Source organism: Ictidomys tridecemlineatus, chromosome 5 (genome assembly GCF_052094955.1).
Source record: "Ictidomys tridecemlineatus isolate mIctTri1 chromosome 5, mIctTri1.hap1, whole genome shotgun sequence".
NCBI classification, from domain to species: domain Eukaryota; kingdom Metazoa; phylum Chordata; class Mammalia; order Rodentia; family Sciuridae; genus Ictidomys; species Ictidomys tridecemlineatus.
The window spans coordinates 135,541,228-135,566,401 of record NC_135481.1 but is presented as its reverse complement, the minus strand read 5'-3'; the positions used below and the strand labels follow the sequence as shown (position 1 = coordinate 135,566,401).

The following is a 25,174-nucleotide window of genomic DNA, read 5'->3' as shown; positions in this document are numbered from 1 at the left end:
ACCCAGTACCTCTCTCTAGGCGTCCTGGACCACTATCTACCCACCATGACCTTAGCCAGAGGTGACCTTTGGGTCCCAGCACAACTCTTGGCTGGATGGGAAGGAGAGAAAAGGTAAGAACAGAAGAAACTTGTCTTGATTGAGCACCTTTTGTTAGTGTCTCGTGGAGGGTTCAAGAATCCTGGCCACTTGCCTGTATAAGGCCTTGGGTTAGTACTTTTATTTTCCAAATATTATACCCTCATCTGCCTTAACCTCCTCATCTGGCCTCCTGAAGGTCAAGGGAGATGGGCCAAGCAAAGGACTAAATAATTGGCATCTCAGATTTTTATAAATCGTATTGACACGGTTCATATTTATCAAGCATGTTCTGCAGCAGCTGCTTTTATTTTACTCAGAGTCTTCCTCCCAGTAAGCACATTTAATTCTGTTGGCAACTTTAAAGTGAGTTCTCTTTTTAGTCCTGTTTTCAGACCAAGGAATTGAGATATGGAGACATTAACTAACTTGCCCCAGGCCACAGGAACAGTGACAATGGAACAGAATTCTGACCCAGGCCACTACGGGATAATTTGGATTAAATTGGTTTTTCTCAATGTGAATTCTCCAAAACCTCATCTTTTATCCCTTTCTTTCTTTTTCTCTTTTTTTTCAATATCTCTTTCTTTCTTTTTTCTTTTTTTTTTTTTTTTGAGAGAGAGAGAGAGAGAATTATTTAATATTTATTTTTTAGTTCTCGGCGGACACAACATCTTTGTTTGTATGTGGTGCTGAGGATTGAACCCGGGCCGCACGCATGCCAGGCGAGCGTGCTACCACATGAGCCACATCCCCAGCCTTCTTTCTTTCTTTCTTTCTTTCTTTCCTTCTTTCTTTCTTTCCTTCTTTCTTTCTTTCTTTCTTTCTTTCTTTCTTTCTTTCTTTCTTTCTTTCTTTCTTTCTCTCTCTCTCTCTCTCTCTCTCTCTCTCTCTCTTCTTTCTTTCTTGAGGGTCTAATGTTACCCTGGCTAACTTCAAACTCCTGGGCTCAATGGTCATCTTATTTCCCAAGTAGCTGGGACTATAAGTACACATCACTTTACCCAGCTTCTTTGGTCCATTAAACAACAAAAATTGATCCCTGAGCCAGGCACGGGTGGTAAATGCCTATAATCCCAGCAGTTCAGCAGGCTGAGGCAGGAGGATTGCAAATTCAAAGTCAGCCTCAGCAATTTAGTGAGGCCCTGACTCAGAATAAAAAGGCTGGGATGTGGCTCAGTGGTTAAGTGCCCCTGGGTTCAATCCCCAGTACAAAAAAAAAAAATTGAGCCCTGCATGGTGGCACATACTGTAATCTCAGCTGCTTGGAGGGAGTCTGAGGCAAGAGGACTGCAAGTTCAAGGACAGCCTGTACAACTTAGACAGACCCCTCTGTCTCAAATAACAAAAAGAACTGGGAATGTTGTTCAGTGGTGGAGCACTTGCCTAGCATGTGGGATTTCCTGGCATCAATCCCCAGAACTGTTAAAAAAAAAATTTTTTTTTTAAATAAGGTTAGAATTGTTTTAAAAAATTGTTTCCCAATCAGATAAATATAGAAAGACTTGGAACATTGCCTTTCACTCACGGGAGATTCATAGGGCACTTGAGTACAGTAAAAGGCCATCAGAAGTTCTGTGGTTAAAAGGGGTAAAAGCAAAAACATCCTGATTGTGTTTAACCCAGCATTTCCCAAACTTGTTTATTCTCCGAGTCTTCGAGTCTTTCTTTCTTTTTCTTTCTTTTTTTTTTTTTTTTTTTGGTACCAGGAATTGAACTCAAAGCACTCGATCACTGAGTCACATCCCCAGTCCTATTTTTTATTTTATTTAGAGACAGGGTCTCACTGAGTTGCTTAGAAACTCACTTTTGCTGAGGCTGGCTTTGAACTCATTGATTTTCCTCCCTCAGCCTCCTGAGCTACTGGGATTACAGGCATGGGCCTGACTTCAAGCCTTATTTCTAAGGAGTGCTTTTTTAAAAAATATATTTTTTTAGTTATACTCGGGCATAATATCTTTATTTTGTTTATTTATTTTTATGTGGTGCTAAGGATGTGTGAAGCAAATGCTCTACCACTGAGCCATAACCCCAGCCCTCTAAGGAGTCCTTTTTATGATGGAGTTTGAAGCCTACAGGATCTCACAAGTCACCTTTGCTGGGTCAAGGGATTTTGGTCATTTTTTCCCTCCTCAGTACTGGGGATTGAACTCAGAGATGCTCTACCACTGAGCTACATCTCCATTCTTTTTTATTTTGAAACAGGGTCTTGTCAAGTTGCCCAGGCTGACCTCAAACTTGCAATCCTTCTTCCTCAGCCTTCCAAATCGCTGGAATTACAGGCATGCACCATCACCCCCAGATGATTTTTACAGTCTCATGGGGAAGCCCCATGGACCATCTTGCTTTTAGGACCCTGTTTTTTTTTTTTTTTTTCCCCTTTATTCCTTAGGCTCGCTCTCAAAGGTACAATGAAAGGTGGGTAAGGTTTTCTGTTTTAAGACTTCCAGCCCAGAGGCTCAGGAGGCTGAGGCATGAGGATTTTGAGTTCAAAGCTAGCCTCAGCAAAAGCAAGGTACTAAGCAACTCAGTGACACCCTGTCTCTAAATAAAAGTACAAAATAGGGCTGGGGATGTGGCTCAGTGGTCCTGAGGGTCAATGCCCCTGAGTTCAATCCCTAGTACAAAAAAAAAAAAAAAAATCTTTAGAAGCCTGATAAGGGTGGAACAGTGTGAATTTCAGAACTTGAAGGGCCTGGGGAGCGCACTGGGTGATTCCTGGCATAGTCTGAGAGCCAGGGAAGGCTTCATGGATAAAGTAAGAGCGAAGTCGAGCAGATGAGGGTCTTGAGGTGGTCAGAATTGTAGGTAAATATTTGTACATTTGTGGAAAACCATGCTTTATCTAGAGTCTACAGAAAATCCCTTGGCTGATCTAATTGAATCCTATGAAGGCTATTTTACAACTCTATAAGTTGTGGGTAACTGAGAGACAATGCAGAATCTTTTTATTTTTTTCAGTACCGGGGATTGAAACTAGGGGTGTTCTACCACTGAGTCACATCCCCAGACTTATTTTATTTTTTAAAATTTATTTTGAGACAGGGTCTCACCAAGTTGCCCAGACTTGGCTGCAAACTTGCAGTCCTCTTGCCTCAGCCTCCTGATTTGCTGGGATTACAGATGTGAACTACTGTGCCTGTCAGAGTCCTTGTTTCTGGGCCTGCAGATTCCACTCTGTCCCTGGACAAGTTGCCTCCCCTCCCCAGCTCTGTTCCATTTGCACATTGATTTCCATATTCCTGGTCAATAAACGTGTCACTCAGATTTTACTTGAACTGGTTACAACTGCCTGGTTCCTTAAATTGACTTAGGAATAGAAAACAATCTTTAACAAATGTTGACTTAAAAAAAAAAATCTATATGTTACAGTCATGATATTGTCCATCTCTGTCTCTGTCTCTGTCTCTGTCTCTCTCTCTCTCTCTCTCTCTCTCTCTCTCTTTTTCTTTATTTTTAATTTTGAGACAGGGTTTCACTAAGGTGCTTAGGGCTGGCTTTCAATTTGCAATCCTCCAGCCTCAGACTCCTGAGTTGCTGGCTGGAATTACAAGTATGCAACACCACTGGGAATGTTGTTTCTTTTTGGGAAAAAAAAAAAAAATGACAGTGAGAGCCCCACCCAAGCAGAGGGCATATGTGCTGAGGCCTGTAGGCTCGCTCTCGGTACAGACATTGATCAAGCAGGTAACCTGACCTGACCCTACAGGAGTGAACCATCAGGTGACACTGAAACACACTAATTTTTCAGCACTTAGTCATGAAGGGTGGAGGGGGCTTAAGAAAACTGAAAACATGCTAATAATCAATTGCCAGGCATTGTATGTATATATAACTTGCCATCACCTCTATTTGGTATGTCTGAAGTGGCATTAAATGCACCTCTGCAGTGGAATCCATTGAAGCTTTTGAAGGTGCAATGGAAGTGGTCCTTCCTGGCCAGTCAGGGAGCCAGCCAGTGGTCATGGGCCATTTTGTTTAATGAGTTCATCTCACAAATGCAGGCAAAACCACCAGTAGCAGAGGTGAGTGGGACATTTGCAGCCTTGTGTATGAAACCAGTGTCAAAAGGCAAAATTAGAACAAATTTAGGTGTAGATCTAATCAGAGCAACCTCCCTCCAATAAGACAGAATCAGAGCTCCCTGGGCAATAACAGAACAGTGGGTTTAATAAGGTGGGAACAGGAACAGAACAATAGAAAAATAACTAGGTAATACCAGATTATCAGGTTACTTTATGTCTGCCTGTGTGTATGTGTGTTTTATTGGGGATTAAACCCAAGTCCTCAGACATGCTAAACGAGCTCTCTAACGTTGAGCTGCATCCTCAGCCCTATTTATTTATTTATTTTTAAAATTTTTATTTACTTATTTTAGGTGTAGATGGACACAACGCCTTTATTTTTATGTGGTGTTGAGGATCGAACCTGGGTCCCACCCACGCTAGGCAAGCGCTCTACTGCTGAGCCACAATCCCAGCTCCTATTTATATTAGTTTGAGACAGGTTCTCTCTGAGTTGCCTAGGCTGATTTTAAACTTGCAATCCTCCAGCCTCAGACTTCTGAGTAGCTGGGATTACAGGTGCCCAGTTCAGGTTGCTTTTTGTAATGGTTCAGACAAAGGGGACTTCCTTATTACACTGACTCAGGCAGACTGGAATCTAGTTTTTAGGAAAAACTGGTCTGTTTTGGAATCTGTCTGCTTCCTTAGAAGTTATATTTTATGTAGCATGAGTGTCACCATTTTGGTTTATTCTGGTCTGTTGGGCCTAGGGCAGAAGCTCAGTCCAAAACAATGGTCTCCCATAATTTTGTTTCACACCAGGAGACTCCATATGCTTATTAGAATTGCTATTTCTAGAGACAAGTTCAGTGGCACAAGCCTGTAATCCCAGCAATTTGGGAGGTTGAGGCAGGAAGATCACAAGTTCAAGGACGGCTTCAGAAACTTAGTGAGGCCCTAAATAACTTAGTAAGACCCTGTCTCAAAATAAAAAATAAAAAGGGTTGGAGCTGGGGCTCAGTGGTTAAGCATTCCTGGGTTCAATCCCTGTACCCCCCACGCCCCGCCCCCCCCAAAAAAAAGATCCTGAAAAGCACACATGCACAAAAGCAAAAGGCACTGAACTCTTCATCTGAGAATGCTGATAATATACGCAGCATGTGAAGGAAATTGAACTGGGGCTCCTCCAACCTGTCCTGGAGCTGGTGGCCTGCAGCCATATGGCCTGGGTTAGCCTCGGGCTCTGCTGGGAAGCTTCCCATTTCTCTTCTTCCTCCTTCTTGTCCACTTGGGCTGGGTGCTAGGAGACAAGGGTGACCCAGACACTGCTCTCATGAAACTCACGTTTAAGGAGACAATACAATAGGGAGGGGTTAGGGCTGGGAGGAAGTGCCCCAGGAGCTGTGGGCACAGAAAAATCCCCAGGGGATGTGCCTGTAACCAAAACTGGTGAAGGGGAAAAAAACAGCCATCCCCACAGAGTACCAGTTGGGACTGGGTTATGCTGGACTCACAGGAATGCAGGGGGTGGAGCTCAGGGGTGGTAGCAAGAGCTGGACCCATTTTCCTGGAATTGGATAGTCAGGGGATACTCCTCTGTTCCCTAGGCCTCCTGCAGGGCAGCCCTGCAGGAATCCTTCTGATCCCTCAGCTCTGCTTCCTTGTTTGATTTGTATAACAATCTGTTCAGGCCAGCTGTGGCCTCTGCACCCAGGGCTGGAGCCCAGTACTGGCCTCTGTCAAAGCAGTGGGGTTGGGGGAACTCTCATAATAAGAAAGGCTACTGGTGCCTCCTAGACAAGTCTTCAGCAGGAAATCAGTCCTTGGGGACCTGCTGATTCTGGGGTAAGCTTGGGTCAGTTCCAGATGAGGGACCCTCTTTGAAACTGCCTCCTCCTGGCATAAGACCCAGAGTTCTTTCCATGGGGCTTGCTACAGCCTGATCCCCAAAGAATTTATCCTGCACATACTCACATGTAAAGGGATATAGGGAGGGGTAGTCATCACAGCAATGCTCATCTTACCAAAAGACTAGAAGTAACCTGTGTGTCCAACAGGGAGGGATGCTTAAAAAGAATGGAGTTCTTTAGAGCATGCTCATATGGCAGAGGGAGCTCTTACACCCCCACATGGGGACTTTGTGGTTCTGTGCCCCTAGGTGTTGCCACAAATGCCTTAGCTGGGCTGTCCCACATGCCTCAAAGCCTCCCTGCTTTGCATGGCTCCAGTCCTTGCCTGACACTCTGGCTGAAGCAAAGGAGTGAGATGGAAGACTTTGAGAGACAAGCTTCGGAGACAGATGGGCCTGACAATCCCAGCAGTTGGGCCTATTGAGAAGTGACACATTTTACTCTCTGTGCCTCAGTTTGCCCATCTATAAAATAAGGACAATTGACGGATCTCCTAGGTGAGATGAACACCTGGTATACAGAGTGAGCATTCAACAGAGGTGAATGTAACTTGAGTTTTATGCAGTGGGAACAGCTATGTGGGGTGCAGGTGCAGATCAGAGCAGGGCCAGGGTCTGTGGAGATGCCTTGTCAATCTGTGGGGAGGCACACTGGCTCCAGGTCTCTGGGTCCTGCCCATCACCTTTGTGTGTGTATGGAGGGCACCGTGCCACCCTCACAGTAGACAGTGTTCCCAGAGAGGAGTTCAGGACACTGTTTCCTGAGACAGAGCAGAGGGGTGGGGGAGGAAGCTGATGCCTCCTCTGGGACAAGGTGGTGGCAGCCCCCGCTCTCCCCCTCCTGCCCTGAGATTCACCCTGTCTTGCTGGGGGTGGGAGGTGACCTCATTTCACCCTCTGGTCCCTTTGGAAGGGGTGGGGTTGTGCTGGGCGCTCTCGGAGAGCTGCACGTGCTAAGGGAGCTTGCTGAGGTGCTAGAGGGTGTGATTTGGGGAGACCTGGGAGGAGCTGGTGGAGATTATGCAGGGTGATGCTCCCCATCTGGGCATGGAGGACTGAGCTGGAAGAGAGGGGACTGAGTAGGAGAGGGGCTGAAAGCTCGGGGTATGGGCCCAGTCCTGGCCAAGACCCTCCATGGTGTCCAATGGTGCCCCATGGCCAACTGCAGACCCTCAGCCAGCTCCCCAGGAAGCCCCGTCCTCCCAGGAAAGCTGTGTGCATCTCCATTTAAAGTTTGTGTCACTTTCTTCCCTTACTGACTCAGTGACTCCCCCTTTCCTTCTTTAAGCTCATATCTCATTATCATTCTTTCAACAAATCTTAAACTAAAAATAGCTAACATTTCACAAATTATCTTCTTTATTCCTATCAAGGAGCTTATTGTGTTCCTGTTTTCCTGATGAGGAAATAGAGTCCTAGAAGGCCAGGAACTTGGCAGAGGTCGCTTAGCTATTAAGAGACCCCACGTGCCTTCCTGCCTCCAGAGCAGGAGTCCCCCTGGGTGCCAAAGGCCAATGTCTCGGCTTGGCATCAGAATCATGAGCCACCACACACCTTTGTAGGTTCAAACAGCAATTCTTTATTCCCGCTCTCACACCGCCTCCACACCGGTCCAGGGGCAATCGCGTTCTGCCTTCTCCCCCACAATTCACCTACTCCACGAGGCTATCTCCAAATCCCATTTTATCTCATGAGAACTCAATGGGAACAAGCAGCAGGAACACCCTAATCCCAGCAATAATCTTCAACCTCTAACTTCCCTAAAACCCATTATCTTAAACTGGCAATGCCTTAAACTCAAGGAGCCGGTTACTTCCTCAAACCTGATCAGCTCTAAACCGGGATCCATCCGCCTTGGTCCTTGAGCAAGGTCACCTTAATAAAGCATGCATGCAATGTCCCATCGAATGTCCTCTAAGCAGCATGGGGTACGCTTGGCAAGGAAATTTCGATGCGTCATTCCTACTTGGTAATGGCCCTCAACACCTGGGCTCTGAGCTACGAGGGTAAGACAGAGCTAGGCAGGGCCCCCAGGCTCAACCAGAGGGGTTCTGTGGGCACCAACAGGGGGTCTGGGCTGTGAGTGGGAGATGCCAGGCAATGCTTCTGGGGAGGGGGCCTTAGAATCTGGGGCAGAAGGTAGAGGGGGAATCATGGTAGAACATAATCCATGTGCATCCCCAGCCTCTTTTATTTTAAATTTTGAGACAAGATCTCACTAAATTGCTGAGGTTGGCCTCAAATTTGCAATTCTCCTGTCCTAGTCTCCTGAGTTGCTGGGATTATAGGCAGGCATCACAGTGACCTTTCCTGCCTGTAATCCCAGCAGCTTGGGAGTTGAGGCAGGAAGATTGCAAGTTCAAAGCCACTCAGCAAAGGCGAGGCACTAAGCAACTCAGTGAGACCCTGTTTCTAAATAAAATACAAAATAGGGCTGGGATGTGGCTCTGAGTTCAAACCCTGGTACCAAAAAAAGAAAAAAGAAAAAAAAAAGAGAGAGAGAGAGAAAAGAAAAATGACATATGCTCTTTAGTCACAAACAAACAGGCAGTCTGGGGAGGGGGAGCTCCAGAATGGAGGGAGTGAGGATGCAGGTGGAGAGAATATGGGTCAGGGCTGTGCTCTTAGAGGTAGAAGCAGGTGAAAGTGAAAGAGGTCCATGGAGCTCAGGATGCTCTCTCCAGGGCTGCAGGGAGGACAACCTTGGCCAGGCGAGTCAAACCCAGTTCTCCAGGCAGTCCAGGTAGCCCCTGTCTCAGGGGCTTAGGATCCCAGGACTGGGACAAGCACTGCTGGCAAGAGGTGCTCCGTGTTCTTCCTTCCTAGGGGGGCTAAATACCCAGGGAACCAGCAGGCCTTTTCCAGCTCTTTCCCTGGACTCAGTTACCCAAACAAGGAATTTTTATTCACTTATTTGCTTATTTTATTTATTTTTTGAGATGGGGTCTTGCTAGGTTGCCTATGCTAGCCTCAAACTCCTGATCCTGCCTGATTTAACCTCCGAGTAGCTTGGCAGGAAATCTTACCTTTATCTAGGACCTTCAAAAACTCTGGGTCCTTACATTGTCTTCCTGAAAACCTTATTTACGTTAAAATGTCAAAGACTTATATAGCTTGAAATGTAATGGTTCTCAACTCTGCCTATTCAAAAGAATCATCCAAGGGGTTATATATGTGAAGGAGATGACCATTCAGTGTTTTTTTCTTTTCTTTCCTTTTTCCACCTTGGAGTCTTGATCACGGTGTTACATCACCACCCCTTTTTATTTTCTATTTTGAGCAGATTTCACTGCATTGCTGGGCTGGTCTCATGCTTGCTCTCCTTCCTCAGCCTCCTGAGTAGCTGGGCTCACAGGCATGCACCACCACGCCCGGCTGACCATTGTTTTTATAAAAATAATATATACTCATTCTCAAACAAAACACAACAAGCAATGCAGAAAAGTACAAAGAAGGAAGTGACAAATTTCCCCCAGTAGAATGCCAGCTTCACGAGGGCAGGGTTTTCTATTCTGCTCTCTCTGTATTCCTAACACCTAGACTTTCCAGAAGAGTCATATTTTCTACAGTGCATTCCCCTGTGTTAGCATTTGACAAATGTTATAGCATTTGTGAGGCACTGGGTTCCATCCCCAGCACTGCCAGGGAGCAGGGTTAAGACGGGGGATTCTACCATACCTGCTCGGTTTTAATCAATCAATCAATTATATGTGGTACTCAGCTGAGAATTAACCCAAGGGTGCTCTACCATTGAGCTAATCCTCAACCCTTTTTATTTTTATTTTGACACAGGGTCTGACCTAATTGCTCAAGTTGGTCTTGACCTTGTGATTCTCCTGCCTCTGCCTCCCTAGTAACTGGGATTACAGGCAGATACCACCACCCCTGGGCCTGTTCCTGATTTTGATGCTAATGTTTTCACTTTGTCAAGATTTATAACACATCTGTTGCGACCATAATACTTCCAGTATTTAGTCTTAGTCCTGTATTTAAATCAATTCCATTCTATTTTTTCAACCACATTTTGTCCCTGAGTTTTGCATTTGAGTAATCTTTTGGTTGTGTAAGAAAAAATTGTCAAAGACTTTGAAATGAACCCCACCCCCCTGCAAAATGATGTCCTGCAGCACACCTTTCTGGGTCACCTCTTTTTTTTTTTTTTTTGGTAGCACTGGGGATTCAACTTGGGACTTCACACATACTAAGCATGCACTGAGCTACATCCTCAATCTCTGAGTTGCCTAAAATTGTTTTTCTTTTTTCCTGTAGTACTAGGTATCAAATCCAGGTCTTCATACATGCTCGGCAAACACTATATCCGGGTTACCTAATTCTTTAGGGTACCTCTGTCCTTCAGCCAATCTAAGTTTTAGTAAACAGCAATGCAAATGATTGTTGTCATCAAAATGCAAAATTATGGGTGTGGTGCATCCTCTGTAATCCCAGCTACTCAGAAGATTGAGGCAGGAGAATCAAAAGTTTGAGGCTAGCCTGGGCAACTTAGGGAGACACTGTCCCAAAATATGAAATAAAAAGGGCTGGGGATGTGGCTCAGTGATAGAGCACCCCTGGGTTAAATCCTCAGTATGGCAAGGAAGAAAGAAAATCAATGCCCAAGGATTGTGTATAAATCCCAGCATTCCTTCTTTGCTTATCTATGTATGTGTTCCAATTTTCCCTTGAGCCAGCTGTCACATATTACTTATTCTCTAATTACTTAATGAGTTAAATAAAAATGTTGACATGTGTTCATTTTATATTTTGCACGAAAATAATGATTTTACCTCTTAAAAAAAAAGTACCCTTTTAAATGGTTAGCTAGATTTCATTACGGAGAGTTTTGGTCTTACTTCCCCAAAGGGCTCATGGGTGCTATTTTTTTTTTTTTTTAAAAGCTGTTTGTTTTTTAAAGAGAGAGTGAGAGAGGGGGACAGAGAGAGAGAGAGTTTTAACATTTATTTATTTATTTATTTTTCTTAGTTCTCGGCGGACACAACATCTTTGTTGGTATGTGGTGCTGCTGAGGGTCGAACCCGGGCCGCACGCATGCTAGGCGAGCGCGCTACCGCTTGAGCCACATCCCCAGCCCTCATGGGTGCTATTATCTCTGACCTTTTCCATGTTCTCTATAAATCTGAACAACTTCACTGGGTGAAGTATTCTTGGCTTTCTCTTTTCCACACAACTTTGAAGACTCGTCTCCCTTGTCTTCTGGCATTCAATGTTGCTGTGGAAAAATTTGAGGCTAGATTGGTTTTTTTTTCTTCCTGCTCCTGGGTGCCTGAAGGTTTTTGTCCTTTATCCTTAAAAAGTTCAGTAACTCAGTCAGTAGGGCCCAATGCTGATCATTCTAAATCTGTCCCCCTGGTTTTCTTGTGTCCTTTCAATTCCTACAGCAGGTCCTTCCTGCAGTTTCTTGAGGGGGAAAAAAAAAAGTTTCTCTCCCATGCTATTGTTTGCTTTTCTTTTCAGCACTGGGGATTGAATCCAGAGGCACTCTGCCTGAGCTACCTCTCTGGCCCTTTTCATTTTGAGACAGGTTTTCATTAAGTTGCTGAAGCTGGCCTCAAGCTTGTGATCCTCCTGCCTCAGCCTCCCGAGTTACAGGTGTGCGTGCACGGCATCCAGCTTCCTGATACTACTTTCTGCCTTCTCTTCTCTGTGCTCTTTTCCTGTCCAGTTCATATTCTCATTAACTTTTCTCAAGCATGAAGCCACTAGTGTCTAAGAATTGCCTTCACCCCTGGACACATGTTTCCTCTCAGTTTGTGGCCTCCTGTGATCGCCCTCCCTTTCCGGGCAGTTGAGTGTCGGTTGTCTGCAAGTTCTTATCTCTCTCCCTCTTGGCTCATCCTCCAGGCATTTAGCTTGTTCTGGCAGCAGAACCAGGCTGCCCCTTAGAAAGACAGTCTGGTGGACTGTGAGGTTTTCTGCTTTTCAGTAACAGAGGTGGGCCGGGGAGAGTCCCCTGACTGAGGCCACCCTCACTGGGGCTCCAGGTCTCCTTCCTGCTATTCCTTAACTGCCTTGTCCTCTTCCTGTCTGAGTGTGTGTGTCCCTCTCCCAGGCTAGTACCATCCCATGTCCATGAAGATGGAGGAGATGGGACACCATGTCTCTGGAGGTTAGGGGGCTCTTTTTTTTTTTTTTTTTTTTTAGAGAGGGAGAGAGAGAGAGAGAGAGAGAGAGAGAGAGAGAATTTTAATATTTTATTTTTTAGTTTTCGGCAGACACAACATCTTTGTTTTTTATGTGGTGCTGAGGATGGAACCCGGGCCGCCCGCATGCCAGGCGAGCGCACTACCGCTGAGCCACATCTCCAGCCCCAGGGGGCTGTTTTTGAACCTAGGGGCACTCTATCACCGAGCTCCATCCCAGCTCTTTTTATTTTATATTTTGAGAAAGGCTCTTGCTATGTGCTGAGGCTGACCTTCAACTTGTGATCCTCCTGCCTCAGCCTCCCCAGTTGCTGGGCTTACAGGTGGACACCAGGTAACTCATTTTTTTTGTTTTGTTTTTTTTTTATGTCAACACTCAAATTTTGTCAGGCACAGGGCAAGAGAGTCTGTACTCTTCCCTCCGTCTTCCTTTTACAGTCTGGACTTCCTTAGCAGCCTCTTCCAAAAAAGTAAATTCCCAGGACTGTGCCCCAAAGACCTGGTTCTGTGGGTCTGGGCAGAACCTTGCCCTCCCCACCCAGGTGACGTGGATGTGCTGGCCTGGGCTGAGAACTGCTGACTCATTGACCAGGGGCATTTATCTTTTAGTCAAATTAAAGGAATGCAGCTCTGCTTATGTAAATCCTCCTAGTGCTGAACACTGAACAGGCTTGGAATGTCCTAGTGGGTGGGCCAATCTGATTATTAGCCTCCATTCTACTGGTGAGGACTCTGAGGTCCAGAGAGGGGAAGTGACTTGCCCAGGGTCATACAGGAAGTCAGTAACAGGCAGGGTTGAAGAACTGGAAATGCTGATTCCTGATCTGGGGACCGGGGTTAGTGTGTTACCTTTTATGGCAGCCTACCTCTTAGAGCAGGAAGGTCTTTTAGTCTAAGGCCTGGGGGGCCCCATTCCTATTTCTGGGTCTGGGGTTATTGGGGGAAGGTAGCCAGACAAGCAGTCCCATTCCCAATCCCAGTCCCTCCAGGGAGAATGACCCCCACGTTCCCTCCCCCAGCAGTGCTTTAAGCTAGGAACCTGCGAGTGACCTTGGACCAGGCTTCTCATTGAATGACCCAGGTGAGCAAGCAGCATCAGAAAAGGTGGGAAATTTGGAATTGGGATTGGAGATGGGGTTGGTCAGGTTTTTCGGGAGGGTCTTCAGCTGCCCAGAGAAGGAGCTGCCAGAGAAGTCTGGGCCACAGCAGGGTAGCAAAGCTTGACTGGGCAGTTGGGCTGAGGTGTCCTGCATATTGTCACCCCACGCTGGCTCCCTTCTCATCCTGCCCCACCTTGAGGTAACCCAGCTGGGCCAGCCTGGTGATGTCAGGCAGCCCAGAAGAATCCTGGTCCACCCTTGACTTCTTTGTGGCCCTGGTGGTTCAGTGGCCCCATTGTGAAAAGGGGGAAGAACAGGGCTCTCTGCACAGGGAGAGATCCCCTGAGGATGAGAGCATGTGACATCCCCTGGGATGAGAGCAGAGCCCTGGCCAGTCAGCGCAGGAACTCAAAACTGCTGAGCTCTAAATAGACCCACTCCATCAGGTAACATTTTATTGGAGTTTTTTTTTGAGTTGAGGGGGGAAAGCACTTCACTGTCACCACAAAGCTGCCATTTAATTTCTTTCTGGATCATTTCTGATCTTTGCCTGCTAAATTTCATTCCCGACACCTATCCCCCAGGGTCCTCATTTTTCTTTTTTGGGGGGTGGGTGTGGGTGTGGGTACTAGGGATTGAACCCCGGGTTGCTCTGCCCCTGAGCTACAACCCCAGGCCTTTTTATTTTTAGACAAGGTCATGCTAAGTTGCTCAGGGTCTCACTAAATTGCTGAACTGGCCTTGAAATTGCAATCCTTCTGCCTTGGTTTCCCAAGTTACTGGGATTACAGGTGTGGTGACCCCCAGGGTCACCTCTATTGCTCAGTCCCAGCCCTCTGTTTGGATAGCATGTACCAAAAATGGAAGATGAGAGCGTCCCCTTTCCCCCAGTGTGCCCCAGGGAGTGTGAGTCATGACAGCGCCCCAGCTTGCACCGGTGACCCTGCTCTGGGAGGTACGTGAAGCATGCTTGGACTTCGGTAGACTCCTGGCAGTCACGCGGTGGTGGCTGCGATGACCTGGCTAGATGTAGGAGCACTGCGCTGGACTTGCACATAGGCTGCGGGGCCCCCATGCCCCTAAGTGGACCTTGAAGACATCATCCACATGCGCTGGTTTCTCTGCTTTTCACAGCAACCTCAGGGGCTGACAGGCCAGGGGCCACTGCTGTCCCTTGGGATTCCATTTCACAGGTAAGGAAGCCAAACTTAGAGGGGCCGAAGGCTCAGGGAACCAGACACAGTCCCACACTGCCCCTACCCTGGCTGAAAACCCAGGACCCTGTCCACCCCTCCACCTATTCACACTGTGGGACCCGCAGCCCACTGAGGGCCTCGCTGCTGGTCCAGGCAAGTCTCCCAGGCTTATCTCCCAACAACTTACAGGCACCTTGCTTTTACTCTCTTTTTGGAAATAATGTCCCCTTATCCCGGGGGGGGGGGGTTTCATGTTCTTTAGTTTGCTCTGGCTACCTTCTTTGCTGAACCGTCTCCTCACTTTGGAGAATGCCTGGCTCTCAGGGAAGGAGCTACCCCCATCTTTGTCCCTGGGTTTGCTTCAGAGAGGCCTGGGAGTGGCTGTGCTGGTCAGTGCATATTTGCAATGCCTAAAAATAGTCACACAATTGAGGATTTTAGAGGTGTCCATTCCCTGGGTCTTCCAGGGATTCCTAGAGTCTGGATTGAGAACTCTTGGGTTATGGGGTACTGCCTACTTGTTCTGCCCATCTCCAGAATTCTGGAATCTGGGTGCTTATTATGGCTGGGTGGATGGATATGGCCATGCCTGAAGGAGGCTTTATTTATTTACTTACTTTCTGATGCTGGGGATTGAACCCAGGGCCTTGAACATGCGAAACATACATTCTACAACTGAGTTATACTCCTAGCCTGAGGCTGCTTCTTCTTCTTCTTTTTAACAGCAATTTCATAAAAGGACTAAATTGAGAATGGCTAAATGGCTGAGTCAACTAAGAACTATGTCCAATTCATTTGCTAATTAACATCTGTACAAATCTATACAACAAATAAGTATATACACAGTATGTGTCCATATACTCTGCTATAATAACAATAGCTCATGTTCAGGGAGTGTCAAGGTGCCACACTACTTGATGCTGAGTTCATATTATCTTGTCAGTCTTCCTAAAAAATCAGAATCGTAGAATTTTGCAGTTATGATTCCTCTGAGGCCCAGATAAGTTAAGTAACTTACTCAAAGTCACACAGTAAGTGGTAAAATTGGCCTTTGACACCAAACAATCTGACACTACAGCCATTTGATAAGTCTTCCTTCTCATGAATGTGTGGGGAGCCTGGACTCCCTCCTGTCCCAAGACTTGAGTCTGTTCCTAACTCAGCTGGTTGAATCCTGTTGGGGCTTAGGCAAAGAGAGCAAGCTGTAAGCAAACATTTAAATTGTGTTTTTCTAGAAAGTATAGGTCACACATTGGTGCCTAAGGCCACTGTCTAGGAGTCCTCAACAGGCTCATTATGAAGCGTCCTTTGCCTGGTCCTGCAGGGAGACAGAACACTGCTCTCAGGCAGATTTAGGCTGTAAGATGACCTCCTTTGACCCCAGAGGCTGGCAAGCCCTGGGAAATGTCTGCTCACACAGTCTGTTTTTCCTTTGCCTTTAGCACACCCTGAAAAGTGCCTGCTGGGAATGGCGTTGCTGTTCCTTCTTGTTGCAAAGATTCTTGAAGATGCACTTTGAAGCTGGAAGGGGCTTACAGCCCTGTCTTTCTCAGGAGATGAGTCTCCTGAAAATCATCTCTTCTGTGCAAGGTGGTTCCACTGTTCCACTTCCACACTCCTCTTCCTCTCCCCAGCCTCCTTTGCCAAGCCAGTCCAACATTGAGGATGGAGATAACCTAGCCATCAGGGGACCACATATACGCCTTCTTCTTCTTCTCTATTTTATTTTTTATTATTATTATTTTTTATATTGGGGTTTGAATCCAAGGTAGTCTATCATTGAGCCACATCCCCAGCCACTTTTATTTTTCTTTTGAGATAGGGTCTTGCTAAGTTGCACAGGCTGGCCTCTAACTCTTGAGCCTTCTGAGTAGCTGGGATTAGTGGCATGCGCTACATACCTTAATTCTTATTGTTTAGAAACCAAGGATGGAAGAGAAGTAAGAGCTGGGCATGGTGATGTGGGTCTGTAACTTGTAGGGAGGCTGGAGCAGGATTGCTTGAACCAGCCTGCCCAGCCTAGGGAGTCCCTATTTTAGGAAGGAAGAAAGGCAGGCAGGCAAGAAGCTAAAAGTGCTGTGATCTGTGTTCACCCTGAGGGCTGCCCCCTGGTGCCCTTTTCTATGTAGGACGCCAGTAGTTCTCCAAATGTGGGCCTAGGACCCGCATCAGTAGCACCAGGAAGCTTGTTAGAAGTGCAGACTTTTCGGAGGGTTGTAGGTCAGTGGTGCTGTGCTTGCCTGCACATGCAAGGCCCTGTGTTCAATCCCAGGTACCGCAAGAAGTAAATAAATAAAATAAAAAAAATGAAAGAAAAATAAATTGAATGAAGAAAAGCAGACTATCAAGCCTCTCCCAGATTTGCTGAGTCAGACTCTTTCCACCATCACCCCAGGTGCAATTCTGGGTAAGTGTGAGGACCACTGGCCTGGGTCCTGTCTTTCTCAGCTGGGCATGGTAGAGCATGCCTGTAATCCTAATACCAGCTATTCGGGTGACTGAGGCAGGAGGATCAAAAATTGGAGGCCAGCCTGGGCAAGTTGGTGAGACCCTGTCTCAATATAAAATAAAATATAAAAAGGGTTGGGAATATAGTTCAGTAGTAGAGCATCCCCAGATTTAATCCCTAGTTCTGGGGCAGGAAGTGGGGAGAAAGGAAAAAAAAGGTTTGTGGAATATATGACCAAAAGGATGGATGCCCACAACAGCCTTGGGAGACTGGAATCAGGTGTTATTCTTATTGTGCATGCATGAAAAATTGAGGCCGTAGAGCTTGCAGAGGTCATGGACTGCTGAGGAAGGGACAGGTCTGCCAACTCTGGACCTGTGGCAATGCTAGGTGTACAAGTGCCCATCCTGTGCCGTGCATATGCAGTTGTGCAGGCTGTGTCTGGGTTCCATTTGGGCATGTGTCTGGTGCTATTTCCCCGTCGCTCAGCAGGGCCACTGCAGACACAGTTGTTCCTCTGTGATATTAGTGGGGTTCTGCCTCTCCTGTCACAGGAGATTCAAAGGCCTTCCCAAGGGGTGCTTGGTCTGAGCAGGACTCTGCCCGCAAGTCTTGGAGCCTGATGTCCAGGGTGGGAGGCCGGAGTCTGCTAATGGAGACTCTGTAGGGCCTTCCTGAAGATGGTGAGGAGCTCCCCATCAGGAGTTCCCAGCAAACCACCTCTGCAAGCTGAGGGTCATTGCCCTGTGTCATCCCCTGCGGAGGGAGTCTTTCCTTTGTATTCCACTCCAAACCAGATCTGGGCAGAGTCAGGGCCTGCTTGATCTTTCCTGGGGTTACGTGGCAATTGGCAAGGACTGAGGAAATGGGTGATACCAGTAGACTTTGTGCATGGCAGGCTCGGAGTGGGGGACCCATGGGGACAGAGACCCTCTGGAGTGAACTCCCACATCCTGAGTAGATCTCAGCTTAGGGGCCATCAGAGTACTGTTTTGGCTTGGTGGCGAAACCTTTGGGATCATGGAACCATGCTGTGGAGCAGTGAAATCACTACACCTGGTCAAAGACCCAGCCTCAGGCCCTGCTCTGGGGATGTCTCACCCTCACAGAATCAAGTTCTAGCTTCTTGTCCTGTCCTGTCTTCTAGTGGCTAACAGAACAGGCTGGAAGGCCTCTTCAACCACTGCAGTGTCTTGCTTTCATCCTCCCCCCTCTCCTTCCAACGGTGAACACGGTCTGGCTGAGAGCCTTAGTCAGGGGAAGAGCAGGAGGGCATGTGCAAGGCCAAGGGTGTGGGTCCTTGCAGCTAAGTTCTGCAGAAATTGAGCCCTTGCCTCAGAGCACCCAGGATTGCAGCACCTCGCAGGGTGTAGGCAGAGCTTGGGGCCCAGCCTGCTTCTCTGAACCCTGGTTGCAAGGCCATGAGGGGGGCTGTGACAGCTGCACTGAAGAGACTGCAGGACCCAAGAGGACTCTACCCTGGCTACCCCAGGACCCTGGGGACTGTGTGGAGCTGGCGGCTGTTACCTCACCCAGCCAGCTCAGAGCTGAAGGAAGAGCTGGGGCTGAGCCTCTGGGAGCCCCAAGGCCTCCAGGGCTCAGAGCAGCTCCAGGCATTGTGGGAGGTAGGAGGAAGAGAAGCAATTTCTCAAGAAAAGTAAGGGGGCCTGGATCACAGCCTCCGCTTCCTCTTCTGGAGAAAGCAGCAGCTCAGCTGTGCTGGGGGCCAGTTCTGCAGCCTCTGTCCCCGGAGCCTGCAGTATTGAGCAGAGTAGGTCAGAGCAGGCGGCTCCTGAGACTTTGGAAAAACAGGGTTGGGAGAAGAGGTTGGCTTACAGGGAAAGAACGCAGATTCTTGAGAGCACAGACCTGGATTCCATCTAATTTACTGTCCTATGTGGAACACTTTTGAGAATGAAAGGGGCTGTGTTAATTATGACACCAGGACAACAGATACAAACGGGGACTCAGGGCAAACTGAGATGTGTGTTACCCTACTTATTACCACTTCCTAGTTGTGTGGGTTTGAGCAAGTTATATAACCTCTCTGAATTCTGCTTTCTGTATAAAAAAGGATACTATGATGTGCCTGCCTCCCAGGGCTGTTGGGGGATGAAAGTGGTGGACTACATTATGTGGGAGTTCCTGGAACAGCCCTTGGCATAGACCAGGCTCTCAATGTTTGTTTTCTTCCTTTGAGGAAGTAAACAAGGACCCACCTGACTGTACTGAAGTGAAAGGGTCTCAGGAGGGTGTGTACACAGCTCTAGAGACAGATTCCGATTCTTCCTGTGCCTGCGATTCTTCCTATGACCTCCAGAGGGGTGATGGTGAAGGTGGGAGTCAGGTGTTCCTTATGGCCTTCCTATGCCCCCGGGAAGGTGGGCCAGTGATGGTGCTGGGCTGGAACTCCCTGGTGGACTTGTACCCTGCCTGCCCCTTGGTGGTGAATTTTGTGTCAACAGAGGGTTCCCATTATGGCCCAGCCTGGAGCAGCTTTGCTGTCACTTGTCTTGGCTTGCCTGCTTCTATTCTTTTGGGGTTACCCTGTGAGGGGAGGAGCACTTGCATTCCTGGGGATATCTGGGAAGGCTAGAGGCCAAGCTGGAGTTAGGCAGCTTGCATTTACTGTGCCCCCTCCTGGGGCCAGATGAACTGAAGGGAGCTCATTCCAACCTACAACTTTTCCAGAACTGGGTCTGGGGCCAGGCTCTGCTACGTATGGTTAGACTTTTTAAGTCAAAAGTCTCCAGGCCTCAGACTCCTGCTGGGAAGTGGGGTGAGCCACCCTATTCTTGAAGCTGCAGCTGAGAGGTATAAGGCAAGGGCAGAGGCCAGTGCTGGCCCTGCACATACATGGCCTCAGCTCTCTACCATTTGGGTTCCCATGTAGTGTTGCCTGCTTCTGTTCCCTTGTAGCCCTGGAAGCCCCTGAAGGCAGAGTGTGCACTCACGAGAGGCTGAACTGCATCTCCAGAGCCTAGTACAGAGGTGTGCAGGAAACTAAAGGATGTGGCTTCACTTCTGCTCAGTGTGCTCTGCAAAGGCCCACGATGCTGCAGCAAGTGGAAAGTGATACTGTGGCTCAGGGAGACCTTGTGCTGAGACATTATCTAGGGCCTCAACTACTGGCTTCTTGGTCCTCCATTCCTTCTCTTTACACCTAGAGCAGCTTCTACCTGCAATTCAAGTCAGGGTTTGCCAGAAAAGTGGTTTCTCTGAAATAGTTAATTATGAAAGACGTCTTGGGGTATGGAGCTCAGCCCTCCACAAACTCATTTGGCCAGTCCCTAGCAGTCAATACAGAGCCAAAATCCTCAGGTGGCAGTTAAGGAGGCAGGAAATAAGCAGCTCCTCCCAGTGGGTGCAGGGTCCACCTCAGACCTGAGGCCACAGGCTGTGGCCCTGAAGGCTTCCAGCCAACCCTTTCAACACCTGTAGCACGGAAGTCCTCTCCTGAATGAGGTCAAGGGGTGGGACATCAAACAAAGGGCAAACCAAGAGCCAAGTCAATATTTAATACATTCTTATTAATAGAATCTGGCCATCTCCATTCAATGTTGACAAAACAAATTTTTTTCCTCTAGTACTGGGGATTGGTCTCAGGGCCTCATGCATGCTAGGCAAACACTTTACTACTGAGCTATACCTACAACCCTTTTTATTTTTGAGACAAGATCTCACTAAATTGCCCAGGCTTAGGGCTGGGGTTGTGGCTCATTGGTAGAGCACTTGCCTAGCAAGTGTGAGGCACTGGGTTAGATTCTTGGCACTGCATATAAATAAATAAAATAAATTGCCCAGGCTGGCCTTGAACTTTTAATCCTTCTGCTTCAGCCTGTCAATAGCTAAGATTACAGGCATGCATTACTGAACCTAGCTCCAGTGTTGAAAATTTGACAGGCAAAAGAATGGCATCTCATGGTTTAAATTCATATTTTTAATTAGAAAAATGTAGGATTTTTCACATATTTGTGGGACATTAGTATTTCTTCTTCTGGAACCAGGCCATTCACATTCTTTGTTAGTTGTCTTCTGTATTAAGCTTTTCTCAATGATTTATAGATACTCTTTGTATATTGTGTACATAAATCCTTTGTAATGTATTTTCTCTGTCATTTGTCTTTTAATTTTGTTGTACGATTTCACAATGTCCCATGGGTGTCTCTTCCTTTGACTTCTGTGTTTCATGTTATACTTAGGATTTATCTGAGAGATGATTCAGCTGCTGCTTAGACATTCTGAGAAAAAATGGCCACAACACTTCTAGTGGCAGAAAAACATGCTATTCAAAAGAAATTATTTAAGCCAGGTTCAGTGGAGCACGCCTGTTATCCCAGTGGCTTGGGAGGCTGAGACAGAATCATAAGTTCAAAGCCAGCCTTAGCAATGGCGAGGTGCTAAGCAACTTGGTGAGATCCTGTCTCTAAATAAAATACAAAATAGGGCCAGGGACGTGGCTCAGTGGTTGAGCACCCCTGAGTTCACTCTCCAATTAAAAAAAAAAAATTATTCAAAAAATAAGAATGATCTTCCCTAAGCATTTATTTAAATATTAATATATAAGTAAAAATTTCAAAATGGCATAATAAGACTAACAGCTCTATATTCACAGATGGTCAGATGCTGACAAACAAGATCTATGTACATCAAGACTTGGTTGTTATGAGAATGCATATGAAGGCCTAAGAAATGGTCTATTTATAGGCTTTGGTGGTGCCATAATTCCCAATTTTCTTCTGGCCCCTGATGTTGCCTGAGAACCATGCAAGGTTGAACTGGATCCCATTATGTTGGAGGATTTACTTTTAGAAGATATCTTTCTGCACGTGGTAGTCCCCCTAAAAATGTGACAAAGGAAAAAAGAAGAAGAAAAGTAAAATTAAAATGGTAAACAAAAACAAAAGTAAACAGTCTTTTTCTTAACCTGCTTGGAGCCATGATCCATGATTTTCCTTGGCTTCATGTCTCTGTAACCCTGGGTAAGGCAAATTTCCTTTATTAAATATACAGAAAATTGAGGATGTGTTTTTACTACTACTATAGCTAGGAGTAAAAACACATCCTCAATTTCTTGAAGGAAGAAAGGCCCACTGTCCATCATATAAATGTATCCTAAATTTGTCCTTCTAAATGTCAAGGATTCTTTTTTAATTCTGTCATTTGTGACCAGGCCTCAGACCCTCTCTCTGCCTACTCCTTCTTCTGCCTACAATCAGAGCCCCTCTGCAGAGAACAGAGTTGAGATCCATACACCCAGATCTATTCTGATCAAATGAAAGAAATCTTTTTTTTTTTTTTTGGTGGTACCCGATCCCAGGGGTGGTCTATCACTGAGCCACGTCCCCTAGCCCTTTTTATTTATTTATTTTTTAAAAATAATTTTTTAGGAGCTGGGATTGTGGCTCAGTGGTTGAACGCTCACCTAGCACCTGCAAGGCCCTGGGTTCTATCTTCAGCACCACATAAAAATAAGTAAATAAAATAAAGATATTGTGTCCAGTTACAACTAAAGAATAAATGTTAAAAAAAATATATATTTTTTAGTTGTTGATGGGCCTTTATTTTAATCACTTATTTATATGTGGTGCTAAGAATTGAACCCAGTGCCTCACACATTCGAGGCAAGTGCTCTACAGCAGAGCTACAACCCCAGCCCGTGGTTTTTATTTTTTGAGACAGGGTCTCAATACGTTACCCGGCTAGCTTTGAATCTCTGATCCTCCTGCTTCAGCCTCCACAACAGTAGCTGGGATTATAGGTGTGGGCCACCATGCCTTGCACACAAAAATACTTTTAAAATCCCTGACCAAGAGATATCCTGGAATTATCATACTTGTTCAATCTTGACCAAGGCAGCCTTGTGGGCGAGTGGAGATGAAGCAGAGCTGGGCTCCTGTTCATGGTCCTGCTACCATAGCCCCTTGGTTGGCCAGGAGAAGCAGGGATAAGCCTCTTCTCACCAGACTAGCCCAGAGGAAAGCTGAAGATGTGGTTCCCTGGGGAGGGGCAAGCATCGCCTCACCCAGTGGTGTCTGCCAGGACCACATAAACCAGAAGCCACCTTGCTTACACCTAAAGATCTGCCAGTCTCTCCCCCCACTCCATTGCCCCTTAAAACCAGGGAAGAAGCCCCTGAAATAGCCTATTACAAAGTCCTTCCACCACATTGCTTCTCTTGCTGATAACAACTTTCTTTCCCCCAAATAAAATCCAAACCAAACAACTATGAGGTGAGGCCTGCATATTAACAGTGCAACACAAGCAGCATTACCTAGAGAAGCCCTTCCTGCTGCTCGGCAACCCACCCAAGTGCCAAATTAGGCCCACCACTACTTCCATGGCACCAGGGCAGGCGGTAGCCTCCCAGCTCTGATTTGGGGGCCACAGCCTCTAAGGGATGACATTCTCATGGGCTGGATGAAAAGTGGTTTTTCAACATTTTAACTCTTCCTCTAGGGCAATTTTACTGCAGATCTGGCAAAGATCTGCTAAGGTAGCAGACAGCAGCCTGAAGTTTTCCTATGCTGATTTCCTGCTGAGAAATTAAGCCCAGAGCGAAAACCTGCTGTTTATGTTGATTTACAGAATGAATCTGCCAACAGCAGCCTCCATTTCACTGGGGCCATCCATTTTCCTCCCACTCAGACATCCAGGAACACAACTGGCTCATTGTGTGTTATCCTGGAGACTTGGAGGGCAGGGTGGAGAGCTAAGGTCTCTGGCAAAGAGCCAAGTTTATTCTCTCTCTCTCTGCAGGGAGGGACTCTCAACCAGGTGAGCAGACTGGGAGCTGGGAAACCACCTCTCAGAGAAGCCAGTAGAAACCAGGAGAATGGAGTGCAGATATAAAGAGGCTGTGGCAAGGGGGAACAGAGTTACAAAACGCACTGGTATCAGCCAGTGAGAATTACAAAGAATCCTATCTTAAACACACAGGCTAATTAGAACCTAGCATGGAAACTGGAACTGGCTTTTGGACAAGTATGAGTTTGACTACTTATTAAGCTAGGTTTGAGGTGACAGAGTAAGGGAGTCAACAGCGGTGAATAATATAACAGGGTTTTGCTTTGTTCCAATAAGTAAAATTGAGAGAAGAGATCATGCATGTTTTTGAGGAATGTCCATAGACTAAGTGCAGAAATGAAAGTCCTCTAGGCTAGCCTGGTCCTACTTCTGAAACTGAGACCTGGCTGGGCCTGCCTCAGGCAAACCCTCCCCACGTCAGCCAGGCCACAGCTTCCCTACCATAAACCCGCTGGGGTTGGACCAGAGGCCTTTTAAGGTCTTCTGTTCTGTGTGAATGAGGAAATGAGTATTTCCCAAGGCAGAGGAATAAATGAAGGAAATAAGAAAATGTCCCCAGTAAAGGATATCTGCCGGTCACTTGCGCATTAAAAACCACAAAATTAAACTAAGATTTACTAATTCCTTCAATTTCTGTACCCTGGCAGAAGGATTAGCACATACAAGATGTTTGTTTATGAACTTAACAAGAAATGACAATTTGGTAACGTTTGCCTTCCTTTCTTTTCCCCCATTCCACTTTTGTTTTTTATTATCCAGAAGGAAAAGAGGTAGAAAAACCACAAAAGCAAACACAACAGATTGCAAAAGTTGACTGCAGACTGGTTGCCCTCTCTCTCTGCAAGCAATTCTGTTACAATATACAGTCATTTTGGAGTCACAATCAGGCAGACTGATTGGAATTGTTCATCCTGCCAGACCTTACCTACAAGGCAGAAGGTGGAGGTGCCCTGGCAGAAGTCAGGAAAGATGCTACTAAAAACTATGCATTATAAGCACGCTGTCAATATATGACCATACTAGCTTTTGTTCTTTGCTCGGTATACAGACAGCCCCCAGAGAAGACACATCCCAGCAGAGCAAAGTGGGAAAGGGAAGATAGAAGTCATTTATGTGTGCTCCCGCCCCAAGAAGCCTGGCTTGCTTGACCTTTTGGTTTCCCCACTGCGGTCTCTTCTCTGCAACTCTTGCAGTGGCTCATTGAATGGCAGTAATAAGAATTGTAATGCATTCCACTGTCATTTATTTAAAAATAAATAAATAAATTAGAAAACATTAGTCATAATCAATTTAGGAGTAGATGGTTAAAAAAGTCTGGAATAATGTTTTTGTTTTGGATCAGACCTTAACCCTCAGTTCATTAGCTGGAAAGGCAACATTTAACAATGGCTAATTTTAATAAATGTTTCAAAGCATTTATATATACTTGTCCTTTTCTCCCTTATACTCTATGTTGTAAAAGATATCAAAGAA

The 25,174-nt window shown here is 46.4% G+C and overlaps 1 protein-coding gene and 1 long non-coding RNA gene across 5 annotated transcripts in view; one reads left to right on the top strand and one right to left on the bottom strand.

The window, feature by feature from the left end:
- The first annotated feature begins 12,879 nt into the window (after positions 1 to 12,879).
- Positions 12,880 to 25,116, top strand: LOC144378001 (uncharacterized). Of its 2 annotated transcripts, XR_013439406.1 has the most exons (4): positions 12,880 to 12,985; positions 13,169 to 13,230; positions 14,141 to 14,442; positions 15,888 to 25,116. It is a non-coding gene; the product is annotated as an uncharacterized LOC144378001 (long non-coding RNA). The 2 variants fall into 2 exon arrangements; XR_013439405.1 differs by having other exon boundaries at positions 12,886 to 13,230.
- The window catches only part of Blm (BLM RecQ like helicase), a 103,068-nt gene continuing 98,291 nt past the window's right edge, over positions 20,398 to 25,174 (bottom strand). For all 3 annotated transcript variants that reach the window (XM_005320165.4, XM_078051150.1, XM_021722918.3), the window contains one exon: positions 20,398 to 21,735. In XM_005320165.4, coding sequence (XP_005320222.2) covers positions 21,558 to 21,735 — 178 coding nt within the window. In that variant the 3' untranslated portion in view covers positions 20,398 to 21,557. The remainder of the gene's footprint in view (positions 21,736 to 25,174) is intronic.